The sequence below is a fragment of the Lithobates pipiens genome, unplaced genomic scaffold, assembly GCF_037356315.1.
Source record: "Lithobates pipiens isolate NorthernLeopardFrog02 unplaced genomic scaffold, aLitPip1_a1.2 Scaffold_24, whole genome shotgun sequence".
Classification (NCBI taxonomy): Eukaryota; Metazoa; Chordata; class Amphibia; order Anura; family Ranidae; genus Lithobates; species Lithobates pipiens.
The window spans coordinates 3,788,171-3,802,282 of NW_027507786.1; the positions used below are offsets into that span (position 1 = coordinate 3,788,171).

At 41.8% G+C, this 14,112-nt stretch overlaps 1 protein-coding gene across 1 annotated transcript in view; it reads right to left on the reverse strand.

The window, feature by feature from the left end:
* Window positions 1-14,112, reverse strand: part of LOC143929619 (receptor-type tyrosine-protein phosphatase eta-like) — a 50,059-nt gene that overhangs the window by 22,286 nt on the left and 13,661 nt on the right. The window contains exons 5-9 of the mRNA XM_077453524.1: window positions 11,372-11,407; window positions 11,207-11,291; window positions 7,494-7,584; window positions 2,463-2,536; window positions 755-889 (exon numbers count right to left, since the gene is read on the reverse strand). Coding sequence (XP_077309650.1) covers window positions 755-889; window positions 2,463-2,536; window positions 7,494-7,584; window positions 11,207-11,291; window positions 11,372-11,407 — 421 coding nt within the window. The remainder of the gene's footprint in view (window positions 1-754; window positions 890-2,462; window positions 2,537-7,493; window positions 7,585-11,206; window positions 11,292-11,371; window positions 11,408-14,112) is intronic.

Here is a 14,112-nt window from a genome sequence, read left to right on the forward strand (position 1 = left end):
ACAGGTGGACGATTCAGAATTTTACTGCTTCTAAAGCAGGTTTTAAAAATGGGTCAGACCTGGAGTAAGGGGCGTCTCCATACCCTTATGCTCGGGGCTTTTTTTTCAGCAGGAACTAGGGGGAACTGAGTTCCACCACCTCTGGCTCAGGTCTTCTGCTCCCTGCTCACCATTATTCGCTTGGTAACACTGAAGTCCAGCTTCTGCGTTTACAAGTGATAGCTTATCTCCCAGTAGCTCCCTCAGGTCAGATCCTACTGAGTGCCGGACAGGGACCAGGGAGATACAGAACAGGTCCCCAGGTTTCAGTGCAGTCATGGGCAGGAGAGGGTGCGTGGTGGGCTGCACCCTAGGTGGTCTCCATTTTTTCCCTGGTGACCAGTTGTTGATGCTCCTACTGCATAATCTCCCTTACAAGTGACTGTAGCATAGTATAGTATACTGGGAGGTACTACAGTCAGGTGCTTCAGTTTAATATTGCGACAAAGGTAAGACATATGACAGGTGGTGGAGCTTTTAAGAAGGGGAGGAGAAGATGGGGGCAGCGGAGGGAGGGGGTTGTATGCAAAGGGAAGGCCTGCCATTTGCCAGGCATGTGAGTGTGGCGGGCATGGTTGAGTTCCTGCACCTATTCTCTGAGAAGAAAATCCCTGCTTATAGTAATTATACATCCCAGTGAGTGGACTTTACTCCTTCCAAAATTCTTTAGTAAAAGAACTCTTGAGTAAAACTGGATCTAACTTGAACACAGTACCGGTGCATCTTCTTCACCGCTGGAGAACATGATGATGGTGGCCACACGCTGCTCCCAAACCATTTGCCAGAAGTCGTTGACTGTTTCCTGTAAAGGGCTCTGCGCAGCAATGAACTCCTTCCGAAATTTCTGTCCCTGAAACAGAACAATCGAATATAAATATAGCTCAGCTGGCAACATATACCGTATATGTGGGAAAACAGGGACCTCTGAACGTCATACTTTTTTTATCACATCGTGAACCTCTAGGAAGATATAAAAATCACAAATGAATACATCTTTGTATACGTAAGCCGCATGCTGACCGGCCGCCACAGTTATACTGTGGCAACATGGCTCGGCTGCACGAATCGCTGTCATGGTATTTATTTATTTATTCCAGTTACTTATATAGCGTCATCAATTTATGCAGCTCTTTACATATACATTGTACATTCACATCAGTCCCTACCCTCAAGGAGCTTACAATCTAAGGTCCCTAACTCACATTCATACATACTAGGGACAATTTAGACAGGATCCAATTAACCTACCAGCATGTCCGGAGTACCCGGAGGAAACCCATGCAGGCACAGGGAAAACATGCAGGTAGTGTTGTGGTTGGGATTCGAACCAGCAACCCTTCTTACTGCTAGGCGAAAGTGCTAACCACTACACCACTGTGCTGCCCAATGGTATGTCAGTACCATAGACGGCCACTAGGGGGCGCGTGCAGGCTGCCGGGGAAGCGCGCTGATCGCCCATGGAGCCGATGCGACTGCCTGACACTCGCGATCGCCGCCGGGCTCCCGGCTCAATGTATATATTTATGGCGAGGAATCAATCTTCAATCGTGATAGAAAAAGTCCACTTCCTTAATATGAATGAATCCATATGTGATAATGTGAAACCATATGGTGTGCTTTCACCTCCATATCAAAATGGCAACAGTTTTTGGAATCAAAACAACTCTTACATCAAGTATGCGATAAAAATGCTTTTGTGTAACCTGAATACTCAGCATCTGTCGCATCATTTCTGGACCGCGATGCCCTACGCGTTACGTCACATCACATGACTTCATCAGGGGACAATGCCGAAGTCACGTGATGTGACATAACCCATAGGTCATCAGGGACCAGAAGTGATGTGACAGACTGACATCTACCGACATATAGTATTCTGATTAAACAAAACCGTTTTTATTGCATACTTGATGTAAGAATTATTTAAATTCAATATATTGTTGCCATTTTAATAGTACACTATGGGAGGCAATTTTGCTTTGTCCTAGAATGTGGATGAGCTCACATATCGGCACCTTAAAGGGACCGGCACCCCAGGTTTGAACAAGCCGAGGATTAGGAGAATGCTGTGATTTGAGGATCGACCTATGGAGTTTTGATTATAATGCATTTTTGAATATTTATCAAGGTGAGAGTTCTGTGAGCATGGAGGTGTTTAACCACGTTCCACCCGTCCACCGTCTGGGCTGTGCGGCTCTCGTTCTGGGTGGATGTCATATGACGGCCTCCCAGAACGACCACTCTTGCGTGGCTGCGGCTCTTTAGCCATGTGATCGGTCACATGGCTAACACGGAGATGCCGGTAATTGGCGCTCCTCCTCTCACACTGACAGAGTGTGAGAAGAGGAGAGTCGATCAGCGGCATCTCCTCACAGGGGACAGCTAGGTATGTAATCAGGGCACTGATCATCATCATTACTTACAGGAATATAACTAGCGTTGATGTATCCATTGGAAGAATTTCCATCCTTTGACAGTTTGACAAGAGAATGATCATCTGGAATATATATAAAATAATAAGCTTCTAAATTGAATGTACATTTCTTATAGTAAATAACTAACTAGTTAACCCTTTCATGACTAAGAATATTCCTGACAAGTTCAAATCCGTATTTTTTGCTAGAAAATTACTTAGAACACCCAGACATTATATATATATATATATATATATATATATATATATATATATATATATTTAGCAGAGACTCTAGAGATTAAAATGGCGATTTTAATATTTTATGTCACACGGTATTTGTGCAGCGGTGTTTTAAACGCAACTTTTTGGGAAATGGGACACTTTCATGAATTAAAAAAAAAAAAAAAACAGTATAGTTATCCCAATTTTTTTTGTATAGTGTGAAAGATGATGTTACGCCGAGTAAATAGATACCAAACATGTCACGCTTTATAATTGCACGCACTCGTGGAATGGCGACAAACTTTGGTACCTAAAAATCTCCATTTAAATTTTTTTTTATTTTTTTTTACGGTTACCAGGTAGGAGTTACAGAGGAGGTCTAGAGCTAGAATTATTGCCCTCGCTCTGACGATCGTGGCGATACCTCACATGTGTGATTTGAACACCGGTTACATATGCGGGCGCGACTTCCATATGCGTTTTCTTTTCGCGGCTTTGAATTTTTTTTTCTTATTTTTTGATTCGTTTTTATATTATTAAATTGTGTTTAAAAAAAATAATCGAATAATTGATCACTTTTATTGCTGTCACAAGGAATGTAAACATCCCTTGTGACAGTAAGTCCCCTTTCACACTGGGGCGGGAGCGGCGTCGGCGGTAAAGCGCCGCTAAAAATACCGTCTTTTTTGCGGCGGTCTGTGGGCGCTAGCGGGGTGGTTTTAACCCCCGCTAGCGGCCGAAAAAGGGTTAAAATCGCCCGCAAAGCGCCGCAAAGCGCCGCTGCAGCGGCGCTGCAGCAGCGCTTTGCCGGCGGTATTGCCGCGCTGTCCCATTGATTTCAATGGGTAGGAGCGGTTTAGGAGCGGTGAATACACCGCTCCTTCACCGCTCCAAAGATGCGGCTAGCAGGACTTTTTTCACTGTCCTGCCAGCGCACCGCTTCAGTGTGAAAGCCCTCCGGCTTTCACACTGAAGTGAAAGGGGCCGTTTTTTTTCAGGCGCTACACAGGCGCTATTTTTAGCGCTGTAACGCCTGAAAACAGCCCCAGTGTGAAAGGGGCCTAATAGGTGGTGACAGGAACTCTTTATGGAGGGATCGGGGGGGGGGGGGGGGGTCTAAAAGACCTCCAATCCCTCCTTTGCACTTCAAAGTATTCAGATCACCGAAAATGGTGTATATGAATACTGTATATCTTTTAAAATCCGGGGGCATTGGCAGCCGAGTAAACAGGAAGTGACGTTGTGACGTCGCTTCCATGTTTACATCCATCTGTCACTAGCCGCTGGAAGTGGCGGATGTTCGAGCGGGCCTTTCCGGTGTAACGGGAGCCCGGGGAAGAGCAGCGGGAGGCGGCGGGCGGGGGGGGGAACGTCCCCTCCTGCTCCTCCAATATAATACTTGAGCGGCTTTTAGCTGCATCGGTTGTTATACCAGGAAAACCGATCGCCCAAACTAAACAACGGTACCGGGATGATGCCTCAAGCTGCGCCGAGTTTGCACATCTGTGTACACTTGGCGGGAAGGGGATAAAGTACATCTTATTTGCATCTATTATTTGCAGATAGGCTCTAAAAGGTAAGTACCACCTAAAAATAAAGGCAATATCATTGGTTTTGGAACATTGGGTACAGGATAGGCAAACAGGCACAGGTCCTGGCTGTATATTTTCGACATCCGATTTGACTTTTTCATCAGACAAAAGCTGGATGTGCAGACTATAAAATTTTTGTTGGATTTTGAAATGTCTGATTTTCGGATGGTCAGTACAGAAATCGTCACATACAAAGTCAAAAGTACAACCACGCATGATGGGAATCGAGGAAGGACTGGGAGGAGTACGGTCTTGTAAACTACCGTTCATAATCTAGAATTAGCTTGTTAATTTGTGACGCGGCAATTGATGAAATGTTCAAATGCAGCGCACATTCTCATCTTCTTTAATGGGATAATAATGAAGCTGTTTTTGCTGGTGATACTGATGGAGTTATGCCAAATGTATTTTAAAAGGCATTTGTTTTTCTACGATCTGAAAATCGCGAATCAACGCTCACCAAACTTCTATTAACACAAAATTAGCAGAAGGGGCCCAAAGGGTGGCGCTTGAGAATTTAACTTCCTCTTTATACTCTCGTAGTACGTCGTTGTTCGTCAAAACGACAATTTGCGGATAGTTCGTATGCTAGACAAGATCCTGCACACGCGTTTTTGACAAAAATCAGACGCTGGGTCATACAACAATCGAACCGTGTGTACGAGGCCTAAATCCTTGTACACACGATCAGATTATTGGACAAATTTTCATCAGTTTTTTTTTGTTGGATGCTAGTCTCAAATCGAAAGTGAAGAGGGTACTCACCAGGGGCGGACTGACCATTGGGCCACTCGGGCACTGCCCGAGGGCCCCATGCCACTAGGGGGCCCCATCAGGGTTGCCAGCCTCAGTAAAACCAGGGACAGTATGTAAAAATGTGTGTTTTTTTTTTACATCTGTCTCTGAAATGTCTCTTACCGACATACTTTTGGTCTAAAAATCCAGAGATCATAGCTGTCCCACCTCTCCAGTACCTTCTCAGCCAATAGAAACATGTCTGTGTATACTGTGTGTACATTTATATGTATACTGTGTGATCGTATACTGTGTGTGTTTGTGTATACTGTGTGGCCCCATAATCTTTGATTGCCTGGGGGCCCCATAATCTCCTATTGCCCGGGAGCCCCATGAGTTGTCAGTCCGCCCCTGGTACTCACCATCAGAAAATTTTCCGTCAGAAGTGACGTAATGCGTTGAATTGTTTTGCATGTGTTCTTTCATTTCTGAGCATGCTTAGTCTTGCTCTTCAGATTTTTTTGGGCAGAAAAACCGTATATTGAAAAGAAAAATCGGACGTTGTGGTCACATCAGGCAAAAATTTTGGAGCCTGCACATCCAGTTTTTGTCTGCTAAAAATCCGTAATCGGCTGTCAAAAGCAGCATACAGTGGAACCTTGGTTAACGAGTAACGCAGTTAATGAGTAGCGTGGTTAACGAGCATTTTGAAAGACGATCAACATTTTTTTTTTTCCAATTCTGACTCGGTTTGCGAGTGTTGTCTCGCAAAACAAGCAGAATTCAAGCTAATGGGGTGTGTGGAACTTTGGTTAACAAGCGTTTTGAAAGACGGGCAACTTTTTTTTTTAAATTCCTACTCGGTTTGCGAGTGTTGTCTCGCAGAATTCAAGCTAATGGGGTGTGCAGTACCACATTTGGCCAGAGGTGCGGGGGCGCTGGTGACACTCAGAACAGTTCGGAGCCGTTTGGAAATACTGAAAATCACTTGGAAATACTACGTTCCAGAGTGTTTCCGAGCCTTTCCGAGGCTTTCCGAGTCCAGCGAAGCTGTCCCAGAGTATTTCCGAGGCTCTCTGGCGCTCCCCACATCTGGCCACATGCAGCATTGCATGCAATAGATGTCAATGCAGAACGAATTATCTTCATTTCCATTGACTTCTATGGGGAAACTCGCTTTGATATGCGAGTGCTTTGGATCACAAGCATTCTTCTGATTCTGCTTGTAATCCAAGGTTCCACTGTACTAGTGATCAGAAAATCAGCAGATCGTTCACCAGATGAAATTTTGCTTCAGATTTTATGACTGTGTGTACAGGCCTTTAGTCTCCAGCAGAAAAGTATTATTATTTTGCAATCCAATCATTGCCCTACCCTACCCTGCAACATTAACCACTTGCCTACCAGCGCACGACGATGTACGTCGACAGAATGGCACGGGCAGGCAAATGGGCGTACATGTACGTCCAGCGCTGGTCGGGACCCCCGTGAGACCGGTCGCGGGACCCGCGGACTCGATCGACACGGGCATCTCCGCGATCGTCTCACAGGACGGCTGAATGGAGGAAATGCCGTGCAAACAGCATTTCTCCATTCTGCCTAGCAACTAATGACGCTGATCTCTGCTCCATGTGATTGGTGTTCACTAAATGAAAGCCCAACCCCCCCACAGTTAGTAACACACCCCTAGGAACACTTAACCCCTACACTGCCACCCACTGGTTAACCCCTTCACTGCCAGTGTCATTTACACAAGAATCACTGCTTTTATATAGCAGTGATTACTGTATAAATGACAATGGTCCCAAAAATGTGTCAAAAATGTCTGATGGGTCCCCCACAATGTCGCAGTCACAATAAAAATCGCTGATCGCCGCCATTACTAGTAAAAAAAAAAATAATAAAAAATTATTAATAAAAATGCTATAAAACTATCCATATTTTGTAAACGCTATAACTTTTGCGCAAACCAATCAATAATCGCTTATTGCGATTTTTTTTTACCAAAAATATGTAGAAGAATACGTATCGGCCTAAACTGAGGGAAAAAAATGTTTTTTTTATATATTTTTGGGGGATATTTATTATAACAAAAAGTAAAAAATAATGCGTTTTTTTCCAAATTGTCGCTCTATTTTTGTTTATAGCGCAAAAAATAAAAACCGCAGGGGTGATCAAATACCACCAAAAGAAAGCTCTATATGTGGGGAAAAAAAGGACGTCAATTATGTTTGGGAGCCACGTTCCACGACCGCGCAATTATCAGTTAAAGCGACGCAGTGCCGAATCGCAAAAAGTGGTCTGGTCTTTGACCAGCAAAATGGTCCGGTCTGCAAGTGGTTAAGATGATGTAAGGACAACGCTATGCATCACAGTGATGTGATTTAGGAAGGCGACTATTGGTACGACTTTTTTCATTTGGAGCACCCAACATTTGGACAAAAGGCAGTCAGTTGGTTAAGTGTCATGGCTTGTACATTTTTACTCACATGGGAAAACAGCCTCTGGATGGTTCTTGGTGGCATTTTTTGGGTGTGTAGATATAGATCGGGATTGTAGAGCTCCAATGCACTGCAAAGCCTAAATAAGAAAGAATTACATAATTTTTAGTGAGCCAAGATACAAAATTGTTTTTCCCAATACTTAAGCACTGAGTACCAAGGGCTGTTAAGAAGCTCGGGGACTGGTCATGCCCATGATGAAAACAGACAACCTGAACAGGTACACTGTTACCATCATGTCTATGGAGGCAGAGCCTCCTGGGAGGGGGGGCCTAGCATTGGGGCAGTAAAGCTGCCTATCTTTGGTAGCATAAAAAAGGATGGATGCTCCTAATATTGTATAAAGAGAAACGCCAGTAACCCATGAAATCCATTCCTCTGCTAATCATGAAATGGAAACAATGAAAATATTTCAAATGACAGAAAGTCTCCTTAATATGCATTACGCTATTTTTTCTTTTTACCCCACTGCAACCAGATGCACCCAGCTTATGTATATGCTGGATGATACCGTAGCTTCTTGTCAAGTGATTTTTTAAAGTGCAGCCTTCCTGTTTCTCTTTGAGAGGCTTGTATGAGCCTGCAAGTTAAGTTTTAGGAATGGAGAAAGTTAAGCCTGCACATTCTCTGGCCCAGGACCTGGTGTTCCCAGAATTATTGCCAAAAAAACAAAAACAAAGAGGAGGTCAACTGTCCTACAGCTATATCTGAATGAAAAAGAAAAGCTGTGGTCGGGTGGGCGCAGACCCTGGTTTTATATTTCTAAGCTTAAAGTATATATAATGTTACATTTTTGTGGTGTGGAATCATTGGTAACACTGCCTCCTAAATTGGTGGTCAGTAGGAAGAATGCTCATTACATTGGTGTTCAGTGGGAAGAATGTCCCTTGCATTGGTGGTCAGTGGGAAGAATTTTCCTTACACCGGTGCTCAGTGAGAAGAATGTTCCTTACATTGGTGGTCAGTGGGAAGAATGCTTCTTACAGTGGAGATCAGTGAGATAAATGATCCTTATATTGGTGGTTAGTGGGAAGAATGCTTCTTACATTGGGGAACAGTGTGAAGAATGCTCCTTACATTGGAGATCAATGGGATAAATGAACCTTATATTGGTGGTTAGTGGGAAGAATGCTCCTTACATTGATGGTCAGTGGGAAGAATGCTTCTTACATTGGCGATCAGTGGGAAGAATGCCCATTAAATTGACGGTCAGTAGGAAGGATGTTTCTCACATTGATGGTCAGTGAAAAGAATGCCCCCTCTATGATGGTTATCAAAATGCCACCCTTAAAACAGCTAAAATTTGTTGTCATTTACTGTCAATTGGGGTCATGCTTCTGACTCTGCTGAGCAGCGTTGGACCTAAAATTATGCAGGTGCCATCAGGCAGGAGGTCAACAAACCACATCTCAAAGAACCCATAGCAACCTCTTGAGGAACCCTAGGGTTCCATGGAACTCTGGTTGAGAATGGCTGTCTTAGCCCTTGTACACACGGTCGGACTTTCCGACAACCAAATCCGTCAGATTTTGTCCGACGGATTTTGTCCGAAACTGTTGCATACATACAGTCGGACAAAGTTGTCAGAAAATCCGATCGTACTTAACGTGATGACGTTATTTCGTTAGGACGGGACTACGTTCAGGCTAGTAGCCAATAGCTTTGGTCTAGGAATTTGATCTGAGCATGCGTGGCACTTTGCCTGATCGGAATTCTCTACACATGATCAGACAAAGTCCAATCGGATCATGTTGTCGGAAAATTTTATAACCCAGCTGGAAAACTTGGTCCGTCGGATACTCCGACGGAAACAGTCCGATGGAGCCCACACACTGTCGGATTATCCGACAACACGCTCCGATCGGACATTGTCCAACGTAATGTCCGACCGTGTGTACAAGGACTTAGAGGTTGTAGCACTAAAATCTCTGGCCATGAGTTCCTGGGCTCCAACCTTTGCATTACCCCTTACAAGGGACTTTCAATATCTTTGTTGAATAATGTATTATCTTACATTGAAGAAAGGTAGCAAAGGCACAACATTTCCCATGTCATAACTAGACCGATCCAATGGCAGAGTAAATAATTTGGTAGGGAATTCTTGCTAAGTCCACAGAACATTACAAAAAAAATCCCATATCAGCAACTTCAAGTCAGTAAAAAAATAGACAGCTAATCTGTCTAAATTAACTGCTTGCCTACCGGGGCAATTTTTAAAATTTGTCAATACATATTAAAATCTGCATATTTTAGATAGAAAATTACTTAAAACCCCCAAACATTATCCTAGCTTTTGATACACTTTACATGGGCAAAGCTGGCCAAAATGAACTATGTCCCTCACGAACATGTGAGGCCGCTGGATGTGCTATATAGACTGTATGGAGCTAAGGCTCCATAAATTATACTGCATTGTGTTCCCATTTCCCGTTGCCTGAGACTTCCTGTCTCATACCTAGAACACATTAGAGTTTATCTGATCAGGCATTCAGAGAAACCAATGTATTCAAGCAATATATACAAAACTTCCTTTGATTGGCTGAGTCAGAGAGGTGGCCTGATTATGTCACAACCTCTGACCCAATCAGAGGAAGCCTTGGATTAATTTCTAGAATTATTATTAATATTATACACAAATTATAGTGCCAACAGAATACATTGATTTCGCTGACTGGCTGATCAACATTCAGATAGACTCTAATGCAGCCTTTCTAAAACTTTTTATCCCAGGGAAGCCCTTAAAATTATTTTCAGGTCTCAGTCTCATTCATGGGTCAGTGGGAACAATGCCCCTTACAGTGGGAACAATGCCCCTTACAGTGGGAACAATGCCCCTTACAGAGAGCTATAAAGATCATTGGTGTCATACCACTGGCTCCTCCAAGTGGCATTGGCTCAGAACGATGTAGGCACCATCAAACAGGAGATAAATCAGCCACAGCTCAAGGAACTCCTAGCCACCTCTAGAGGAACCCTAGGGTTCCACCCTGCTCTAATGTGTTCCGGGTATGAGACAGGAAATCTTGGCTCAAACCCAGAACACAGTGCTGTATGCTGTATGTGGCCACAGCTAAACACAGTTTATACAGCACATCCAGTGGCCTCACGTTAGTGAGGGACATAGTGGCCAAGGTGGCCTACATGACCTATGTAGACCAGCCTTTCTCAACCTTTTCAACACAGAGGAACCCTTGAAATAGTTCTCTGGTTTCGTGGGGAACCCCTTCTAAAAATTAGAAATCTACAACTCATGATACATTAGTGTGATGGTCAGTGGGAAGAATGGTCCTTACACTTGTGGTCATTGGGAAGAATTACTTCCTTACAGATAGCTAAAAAGATCAATGGTGTCAGTGGGAACTTATCTGAGAGGCAGAAATTGCCCAATGCTGAAGGAACCCCTAGCAACCTCTGGAGGAACCTTAGGGTTCTACGGAACCCTGGTTGAGAATCACTGATGTAGAGTGTTATGTATCAAAAGCTGGAGTTTAGCTTTAACTACGGCAGAGAGAATTGCAGCCTTTTGCCATGCCAGACGCGTCTAGGCTGTTTGGCAGAGCTGTGTGAATCTCAGGACTTAAAGGACAGGAATGTAAATGCTTTAGCATCCTAAACAGCTCCAAAATATGCATATAATCTGTGTATTTAGCTGTCTGTCTGGAGTTCAGCTTTAAACTGTAACAGAAGGTTATAATACATACGGAAAACTCCGCGCTCAAGACTTGGGGGTCCCTTTCTTTCATTTTAAAAATTTCTTCAAATTGTTCAGCCTTAGCAATATGGCTCCTAGGAAAGGTAAATTTTGGGATATTATATAAAGGTAAAGATTCCTAAAATTTTATGATTTGGTAAATGGATGCACTTACTTGGATGGCCTGTTATCCAGAGACAATTTTCTTTTCCTGCAATTGATATAAACAACACAAACAGTAAGCAATGATATAATATGTGTATTGGCCATAAATCATATCAAACTGGAAAGTTACATTTTTTTTTTTATGGGATCGGAATTTAAAGGACAATATGGTAAAGCATTTACATTTAGACACTTGCCCATTGCTAACATCCCAAAAATGATATATGCACGATATTCTTTAATGGTACTTTTTAGAGTTTCAGGTTGACTTATATTGTGGCCCTTACAGACCTTGGTTTGGTGGTTTTAGAATATAAATACACTATATTGTCAAAAGTATTGGTACACCCGGCTTTACACGCACATTAACTTTATCGGCACCCCAGTCTTCGTCTGTAGGGTTCAATATTGAGTTGGTCCACCCTTTGCAGCTATAACATCTTCAACTCTTCTGGGAAGGCTGACCACAAGGTTTTGGAATTGTGTCTATGGGAATGTTTGATCATACTTCCAGAAGAGCATTTGTGAGGTCAGACACTGATGTTGGATGGGAAGGCCTGGCTCGCAGTTACCGCTCAAATTCGTCCCAAAGGTGTTCTATTTGGGTTAAGGTCAGGACAAGTTCTTCCACCCCTAACCCGCTCATCCATGTCTTTATGGACCTGCTTTGTGCACTGGTGCCCATTCATGTTGGAACAGGAAAGGGCCATCCCCAAACTATTCCTACAAAGCTGGGAGCATGAAATTGTCCAAATGTCTTGGTATGCTGACGCCTTAAGAATTTCCTTCACTGGAACTAAGGAGCCAAGCCCAATCCCTGAAAACCAACCCCCACACCATAATCCCCCCTCCACCAAATGATTTGGACCAGTGCACAAAACAAGGTCCATTAAGACATGGATGAGCGAGTTTGGGGTGGAGGAACTTGACTGGCCTGTACGATAGAACACCTTTGGCATGAATTATAGCGGAAAGACATGTGCAAAAGGAAAAAATTTGTTTAGTTTAGTTTCGTATTAATTTGTTAATTAATTAATTTCGTTTAGTTATATTCGTTAAATTCGTTTTTGGATTTCGTTTAGTTTTCTACCAAATTCGAAAAATCGGTTGCATTTGAAAATATTTCTACCAAATTCGAAAATATTTCTACCGGATTCGAAATGATTTCAACATGATTCGAAATTATTTCAACCGCATTCAAAACTATTTCAAGTGGATTCGAAAATATTTTTTGCAACCCGATTTTACCCAAATTTGGAGATTTTGTAGTGCTAGTTCTATTGTGTTTGCATACCAAATTTGGTGTTTCTAGCTATAAGTGACCCCGAGATATGTGGCCCCAAAGTTGGGTCGCAAAATGTAATTCTCTGCTGCAGAAAAGTGCTTGACATTTTGTGACCCGAATTTGGGGCCACGTATCTCGGGGTCACTTTGTGCTAGAAACCCCAAATTTGGAGATGTTGTAGTACTAGGTCTACTGTGTTTGCATACCTAATTTGGGGTTTCTAGCTATAAGTGGCTCCAAGATATGTGGCCCCAAATTCGGGTCACAAAATGTCATTCTCTGCTTCAGAAAAGTACTTGGCATATTGCCTATATCTGGGGGTCACTTGGTGGCAGGTGACGTGGCAAGTGGACAATCCACAACTTGGTCACATGGCACTCGTGGCCGGCCACATGGCACTCGTGGCCGGCCACATGGCACTCGTGGCAGGTGTCGTGGCAAGTGGACAATACACAACTTGTGGCAGGTGATGTGGCAAGTGGACAAATACAATACACAACTTGTGGCAAGTGGACAATGACATACAGCATATGCACTTGCCTTGTGATCGACATCCGTGACTTCTTCAATCAGGCATGCTGACAACTTCATTGATACCATAAATATAAATGAAATAAGATGTGTGTGGTTTTTTTTTTTTGCACTGGTACACTGCAAGTATGAAAAGTTGATCTGACAGATGTATATAAGTAAGTAACTAACCATCTTCCAAAATTTATAATTCAAATAGAAAAGATTAGAACAGAAGAGAAAAAAAATATAATTTAATAGAATAAAATAGAAAGAATATACAACCATCTTCTGAAATACGAATTTGAATAGAATAAATTAGAATTTTGAATAGTATGAATTCAAATTTTTTAATTAATTAATTTTAAATTTGCATAGAAAAGATTAAAATAGAAAATAGACTAGAAAAACGATAGAACAGAACAGAATAGAATATATTTTATTCTGTTCTATTGTTTTTCTAGTATATTCTTTTATATTCTATTAAAATCTTTTCTATTAAAATCGAAATCATTATATACTAAATTTGAATTTTAGAAGATGGTTTTATATATATATATAGAAAAACAATAGAATAGAATATAGATACTATCTATTTCATTTTTACTTTCTTTTGCAGATTACTATTTGTTTCCATTAGATCTCCTGCAGACTATTAGCATCTATTTCATTTTAGAATAAAATATAATATATTCTATTCTGTTCTATTGTTTTTCTAGTCTATTCTCTATTTCTATTCTAATCTTTTCAATTCAAATTCGAATTCATTCTATACAAAAATTTCGAAAAGTATATATATATATATATATATATATATATATATATATATATATATATATATATATATATATATATATTATATAACCACCATCTTCTGAAATTCGAATTTAGTATATAATGATTTTGATTTTAATAGAAAAGATTTTAATAGAATATAAATAGTATATATAAATAAA